Source organism: Thermobia domestica, chromosome 2 (genome assembly GCF_964235325.1).
Source record: "Thermobia domestica chromosome 2, izTheDome1.hap1.1, whole genome shotgun sequence".
NCBI lineage: Eukaryota > Metazoa > Arthropoda > Insecta > Zygentoma > Lepismatidae > Thermobia > Thermobia domestica.
Genome location: NC_137455.1, coordinates 117,264,724 through 117,273,077, shown reverse-complemented (window position 1 = coordinate 117,273,077; position 8,354 = coordinate 117,264,724). Strand labels below are relative to the sequence as shown.

At 35.9% G+C, this 8,354-nt stretch overlaps 1 protein-coding gene across 5 annotated transcripts in view; it reads right to left on the bottom strand.

The window, feature by feature from the left end:
• Window positions 1-721: 721 nt before the first annotated feature.
• LOC145674929 (ankyrin repeat and IBR domain-containing protein 1-like) overlaps window positions 722-8,354 on the bottom strand; it is a 124,356-nt gene continuing 116,723 nt past the window's right edge. For all 5 annotated transcript variants that reach the window (XM_081745187.1, XM_081745201.1, XM_081745195.1 and 2 more), the window contains one exon: window positions 722-7,306. In XM_081745187.1, coding sequence (XP_081601313.1) covers window positions 5,805-7,306 — 1,502 coding nt within the window. In that variant the 3' untranslated portion in view covers window positions 722-5,804. The remainder of the gene's footprint in view (window positions 7,307-8,354) is intronic.

Here is an 8,354-nt window from a genome sequence, read left to right as displayed (position 1 = left end):
AAGAAAAAGTTCGATTATTTTCGTCTTACATAAAAATTACATTATATGTAATTTTTTCTTAAATATTTACATTTTAATTTCCAGTAATCCATAAAAAACTTAATTTAAATAAATTTAAGAACAAAATCTGCATCTACTATGTACTGAAAAGCACCGCAATGGATAATTGATCAAACAGAGGCAATTTCATTATACTGAATAATATAAATAAAATTAAATAATACTAAAACAAAATAAAATCGGTTCTTTGTTTCCTAATTCTTAAATACAATAATACTTGATATAAAATATTGTAACACTGTAATTCTGTCATATATATATATATCTATATATATCTCCTTTAAATATATGTCACAGTAATAAATTCTTGAAATCTCTTTTCCTGCCTGCTTCTGTTACTAAGAATACCTGGCTACTTAGTTCAACATCGAAATCTATTTGTGAATAAACCTTTTTTTTCTTTCTTTTAATCCAACATGTAAGTTCAATGGTATAGCACTTCTCACCTCTGTGCTATTCAACTTGTTTTGTCTTCTTCCTTTCATTGATTTTTTTTATTACATATTTACATTTATGTAAGAGAATGTTGAAGTCAGTCAGTGTGATAAAACACATCTGTATTATTTACCTTTCTTGTACTTACACGTGAAGAAGTACTTTTTAAAATTATCTATTCACTTATGAGCTAACGTCAATCTTAGTAAATCATAGTTTTTTTAAAAAATACAAATGTAACACTGCGACCTGACGGACCACTGCTAGGTTCATGTGTATGAGTAACACCACCCATTAAGAAGCATCAATATAATCCGAATAAATGCATCCCCTTTATTTCCTTCAATGCTCTTACAAAGTTTGTTCTCATGTCCAATCATAAATGTGGAAATTTCAGTTGTATAGAAACAAGTAATTATATAACATGCTTTACAATACATACTCACACATACATCAATATCTTAATTTTACCACTATCTCACAAAATTTGACTTCTGATTTAGTTTTCCATATTACCTCTTTCAATTACATACTCAAACCCGATATTCATTTCGATTTTTTTTTTATCTCTATGTACAAAAAAGCTTTTATAGCATACAGCTTGTTTGTCTTATTACTTAAATTGTAGAATTATTTTAATATATTTGTACGTCGTAGTCGATTTGAACCATATGAACTTATCAAATTTTTGCCGAAATAAATAAAAACTCTCGATGTAAGAACACTCCGTTATATATAACGGAAAGTAACAATATCTGCACGAAAAGATTCTTTGATTTCAATGCTAAAAATGTGCATACTGGATTATTTTTTTAAGTTTCCTACTCACTACAAATTCACAATATTATTACTGTTGTATATTCAACTATTTATTTTGAAGTGATCTATGGCGGTTTCTAATAACTGAAGTAAGCCGTATGGAAAGAGCTTTTAGGAAAACTTATTCATTCTGGGGAGGGATAACAATTATCATGAACTGGATGAAATTACAATCATGGGGTATTAGAAAGTGGTTTCCCTACGTATTGACATGAAGACAGCTATTTAGTAATCATTGCATAAAAACTCATTTTAGGGAGGCCTCACAATCTTACAATTATGAAAAAATAGAAGAAATTATAGACAGGAAGAAGAAGGATGTATGTGTAATTGTAATGGGAGACTTAAATGCAGTTTGTGGATTGGATGAAGGACAGAAACGTACACAAATATAATTTAGTCGAAAGAAATGAAAGGAGAGGGGAACTGGCCAATTTCTGTAGGCAGAAATCATTAGTAATTGAGAACATTTGCTTCATTCAACACAAGATATATACATGGAAATCCTTAAGAGATGCCCGAAGGTAATAAACAGGCTATGCTATGATTCAAGACAAATATCAGAACAGATTGGAGAACGTAAAGACGCTTCCCGGGGCAGACATTTTCTCCGAACCTTGTACTAGTCGAAGTAGAAAATGAAATTTTTGAGTTTTACGTCCCACGGTTATGCCGGTTAGGCTAAAGAAGACGGTGATTATGAGTAATGAATGAAATGGTGGAATGAAGAAAGTGGGAGGAAACTGGAGAACCCCGAGGAAAGCCACGCACACGCTGTTTGTCCACCACAAAGTTCACTTGGCGGGGGCTGGGATCGAACCCGGGACCCCAAGCACCAGAGGTGAACGCTCTACCACTGAGCCACCGCGGCCCCCATAGTCGAAGTAGATATTCAATTGAAAAGTGTAGCAAGAAGAAAAGTACACAACAAGAAGCTGAATATTGAAAAACTTAGAAATGAGGAAATAAATGAATGTCAGATGGAAAAAATATGTTGAGGACTTGTATGAGAGTAGGGATAGATCGTACGGTCTAGATGCTGAAATTGAAAATGAAGCACTCAAGAACGATAAAAGATTTCTTCTGGATGAGTTTGAAAAGCTATATCCAAGATTAGGAAAGGAAAGACAACCAGGATAGATAATACACCAATCAAATTTATTAAGAATATGGAGACAAGGACAAGAAAGAACTGTCTCAACTATATAATGGAATATATGAAGCAGGAGAGTGACCGAAAGATTTCCTGAAGACGATCATGATACCACAGGAGTGGACGGTATCGTGATACCCAGAGAGATGTGAGGACCGCAGAACTATTAGTCTTACATCGCACGCAGCAAAAATTATGCTTGAATACCGAACAGAAAGTTGTAAGGAAGAGCAAATGATGGAAGGTGAAAAACAGTTCAGGTTTGGAAGAAGTAAGGGCACAAGAGATGCAATTGGCTTATTAAGGACAATCTATGAAAGGTTTACTAAAAAGTTATGATGTTATGTTTATTGATCTAGAAAAGACTTTTGACTGAGTGATCTAGGGATTGTTGACGGAATTTCTAAAGGTTGGGTTGGAACAGAAAGATCGAAGACTCATATGAAACTTATATATGGAAATAAATCAAGTGTTAGAATAAGAGAAGAAATGACGGAGGAAAGTGCAACTGTAAGGAGTTCAACAGAGATGTCTGTCACCAATATTATTTAATATCTATTCAGAAGAGAGAATGAAGAAAAGCCTGTATAATGAAGACGGCATTTCGGTAGGAAGCAAAATGACTAGGTGAATTCGATTTGTAGATGATATATAGTTTGTTGCGGAATCGAAAAAGAAAATCAATCTAAAACTTGAGGAAAGGCTGTGAAGAATATGGAATGAAAATAAATATTAGAAAGACATAAGCACAGTGATTGAAACTAAGCAGTCGGTGTCAAATATAGATGTAGGAGAGAAGAAGAAAACAACAGGTGACTAGTTTTCGATACCTGGGCAGTATTATTGGTGATGACTTGAAGTGCCAACGTAAAATAAAAGCAACGATAGAAATGATTGAAAAAAAAAAAAAATTAGAAGAAAGAAAATACTATTTTGCAGGTTCTTGAATAAAGAGTTTAAAAAATCATAAATTGTTTCAGGTGGAGTATTATACACTATGGAGCAGACACATGGACATTACGCAAAAGCGATGAAAGAAAAGGACTGGAAGTTTTCGAAATGTAGGTGTAGAGAAGAATGAGAGAATTAGCTGGGTCAAATGTAAATGCAACTGAAATAAGGAAGATAAACTAGTTGGGGCATTAGTTAAGAAGAAACTATCATGAAGGATGTGCTGGAGGGTATGGTAGCAGGAAGGAGGCTACAGTTGATGGACGGCATGAAAACAGAAAAATCACACGTAAAGACAAAAAAGGTTAGCTGAATACCACGTGCGAGGCAGCTTCTCAGTTGGAGCAAGTGACTTACCAATAATGGCAGAATATCTATGATGATTATAATTACAATTTTACAGAACAACTGTGTGAAATACAATGACTTATTTTCAGAGACAAGGAAATATTTTAATATATTTTAACTTTCGAAAAATACATTTAGAAGACACTTCAAGAACAAGAAACTCCATTTAACTTGAACCCGCGTCAAGTTTTCCACAGCAAAAGTCGAAAAGATGTGTATCTTCCAAATGTTTTCTATTAATCGATCTCTGTATCTTTTTTAGAAAGTAGCAGATACAACAGTAACAAATAGAAAAACAATATAGCAGCACCAAGTCACCAATTTGATAGCATAATTTCTAATATCAACTCCACATTTTTATTTCTGTTAGTAGTACAAAAACAAGAGGAGTAACCGAAACATATCAAACACATGCTACGGAAAATCCCGAGTAGGTGCACATTTATAAGGAACACCTTCAATCACACGAACAAGAAGCTACTACAAGTTCAGACTACACATTTTCCTTATTTGGAATTTAGAATTACGGAACGAAATCATTAGTTATCTTCACAACTAAGTACATATAAACTTCACAAACGTTTTAGAGAGTTATTTTTCACAATCTCTATCATGATGTTTTCCCATGGGAATGAAACAACTGATATTTCCACACTTTAAAATCTTCACCCCCCCCTTCCTACTTTGCATTCGGTTAATATTAATTCATATGCATAATCATCAAAAGCAATCTTAATTTAATAATTTTCCATAGGATATCTGATAGTAGTCTCCGAAAACATTCAATAAAATCGGGTTTGTCTATAATAAAAATGTTTGTTGTTTCAACAAGAGCACCACCAAGCAGCCAAGTAGTGACGTAACAAGAAACAATGAATACTCGAACACTGAATGAGACTCAAGATTCGAATTTGTACCATTATAATTCCACATTGCCATTCATATTACTAGATCTCCTTGACAAGTGAACACATTTTTTTAAACGGCTTTGTTCATGTTCTTTATATTGTTATATTTACCATGTTTCTAAAACACATAGGAAATATAGAAACGTTAACTATGGCATTCTGCATCGTTATTTACAACGTCATCTTTCGTGTACATACAAAAACCACTGTAATTGGTTTAGAATAATTTACAAACATTAATTGGAATTTGTGCGTCAGTCAAAGCACCTGCACCAGATTTTACACAAAACAAAGGGAATATGTATTATACCAGTTAACATGGTTACCGGGAAAGCCACAATAACATAAAGATCGAACTAAATAAAATTTGACACTCAATGATTACGAGTGCATCGCTACATATGAATAACAATTACACTTACATTCCATGAGCACACTAGTGTTACACGCGCACTCAAAAGATAGATATATGTATCTATATATGTATATTTACAAATACGCTCATTCATTTGTAATTCACATGTATCACATGTATGCAGTTAAAAAGGATCACCTCCCCTCACTTACTGTACCTGACTGAACAATTTCTTTCTCATTACTACAAAAATTACACAAAATATTTCCCACAATAAACTTGTTTCCCTGATGATCTACATTCATCTGCCCCAATGGAAGCTATAGATAATTTCTTTCGAAACATTATCACACTAGCGCAATTTTATTTGATAATAATAAGGCAGTTGAACCGATATATATATAATAAAAGATCGTATTTTTGTATTTACGTAACTTTTTTTTATATAAAATTACATATCGTAATTTGCTTCCTGTACTTAATGTATACGATTTACGACTACGTATGGTACAGATTTATTAAATCAATTAAAAATTATACGAATAAATATACAATTAACTCATCAAAGGGACGTGAAATGCTACACCACAACAAACGGAATCCAAAAGTTTCTGGCCCCTTTCTGCTTCCCATCACATTTAAATGTAATGGAAATAACAAGTGTACCGTTTAAAAATATAAACTACTTTTCCTAGTAGTCCATTGTTTGCCGACATTTATTACGAAGATATTAAAAAAATATCTAATATTCAGCTTACGACCTGCTATGAATACTTCACAAAATTGAACTGGCTTCCTTGTTTTTTCGATCTTTATTATCCCAATTTTCCTTGTTTCTGTCTTTCTTTGATTTTTTTCTCTTTTTGGAAGATTTTGGAGAACGTTCCAAGAAAAGGGCCTCATGGAAGTCATCAGAACTCAAATTGCTTTCTTGGACATGTAACACAGAACTTAGAGCACCATCTGTGGATGATTTGGGGAAACGAAACATTTCCTTCTCTCGTTCTGGTTCACTCGCAGACTTTGACACACCGGGCACTGTTGCTGCATCTGAACACATTCGAGGGGACCCCGCCTGAGCATTTGGTGACTGTGGAGGAGTGACTACCGTCATGGCTGTACTAACTGTTGTAGTGGGGACAGCAAGAGCTGATGAACGCGATCGCTCTGCCGATCTGTTTGGAGAGCCGGGCTCTAACAACGGAGATTTTGGGGATCGAGGTTCTGGCGACACGGCCACAGGGACGGTGAGACTCGAAGAGCGTGACTGGCGACCAGTAACAACTGCCACTACGGCAGGTGATCTTGGCTCAGGCGTCCTACTAATAGAAACACCACTAATATATAAGGTGGGGGATTTCGGAATTCCAGTTTCTGATTCGTATTCGTTAGAACTATCAGTCTCTAACTTGGGAGATTTGCATATTCTTATTCTTAATGCAGACGATTTTGAAACACGAAACACTTTTCTGTGAGTACCAAGAAATGAACTTTTCGATGTTGATGATGATATATTGTCATCACTTCGTACTTTCATTTGACAAATTTGCACTTTTGGTTCACTACTATCTTCATCCGTTGTTCCAAGAATACCACATACCTCCAAATCAGCATTGAGCGAATCAGAAGTGTCTTCAACTGAAGACTGGCCGTAAATACCAACTTCACTTGTGCAATCGTCTTCAGCTTCAGCACTGGAAGCTTGTCTTAAACTCCTTTTCAGGGCAAGACTCATTCGAGCGACGTCTTCGGGCTTCTCATCGTGGCTATGATCGGAATCGAAATACTGAATGTCACTTTCATGTGAACGCAGGTAAAGATCACCTGTTGAGTGGGATCGTCGAAGACGGCTTTCCTCCTCCACATCTATCGTATCAAAGCGACCGTTTTCATGAATATCACCTATTTCAAATCGACCATCTTCCACTTCACTGGCACACATTTTGAAACAAATAGGTTCTTTGTCTGCTTTATTAGACCAGTCTTTTTCAATGTTAAAATTTTTCAAATCAATTTCTTTGCTTGCCAAACTTTTCAGAAAGTAATCCACAGTAATGTCTGCACTAGTTTTCTGGTAGACAAGAACACTCGATTCTTCTAGTTTATTTCCACCACATTCTTCCACGCCAGGTGATCGACCGTCTTCACCATTTGCGATTGTTTTGTCTGTTGATGTTAGACTCTTCTGAACAACTTCTAAAACTGGGGCTGGTAATTTACTGGATTCTTGGAGGGAGAGCTGAATTGCCAACTTCAACTGGTGGTCATCAAGGATTTCTAAAACAAACCATGAAATGCATTACACTTAAGTGTCTCGTTTTTCAGGGCTCTACGGATGTTAATACAACTTCAAATTAGTTAATTATCCACCATCCGCTACATTTTCTGCGCTTAAAAAAACTACAGCTATACACACTGATGGAAATACATTTAAAACACCCAGTAGGAATTCACGGATATGGTCCAAGGTTGGTATAAAGGGTGACGAAGGTAGTAGTTACCTCAACATTAGCCGTGGGGCATCCCGATCTTATATACAGTAGCATCTTAATAGCACATGTAAACACCCGAACCCTTCGGATAGGTAGATGGTCGTACAAAGGAGAAATATGAGGCGCCGTCCCACTGTACACGTGTTCGTTAGGACTTACATCCGGAGATTTAGTAAAAGTACACGGGTTGCCCTGACGGTACGGGGACATGCGTGATCCTGGTGAAAGACGAGGTCCCGCAAAGTGTCTACATAAGATTGGAAGGACAGAATTAACGACGTCAGAGATAGAAATCCAAGGTGAACGGGATATGTAGCTTACTGCTTGCATATCAGAATGAAAGGTATGAGTCCCGATGTCGAGTACACAATGAATTCTGCCACTTACCTGTACACCTACGGTCACACACACACACTCGGCCATCACTCTATCGAGACAGAAACTACTATTTTTACCGCTGAACGTCCCTGTCCTCCATTGCCCTTTTCATTGCAGACTCTACATGCCACCAAAGACGTTCTCGGTAGCAGAGTAGAGTAGAATAAGAGACTGTCTGGTTGCGTCAACAGTTAGGTCGTTTTGCACCCATACAAAGACCTGAGTTAATCATAAAAACAAATGAAACACAAAATCCACAATAGTAAAACTAGGAATAAGTTAACTAAAATACGAGAAAATACATCCACATAGAAGTTAAAATTAAATGGCATGCAAAATCTGGAGCTCTTGCAAAAATAGCAGCAGTCCGTGAAGAAAACGTGTGTTGTCACCAAGCAGCAAGTGTAGCTCTTTCACAAGCTTGTAACGTTGTCGATGCCGAGTCAGAAGGGGGC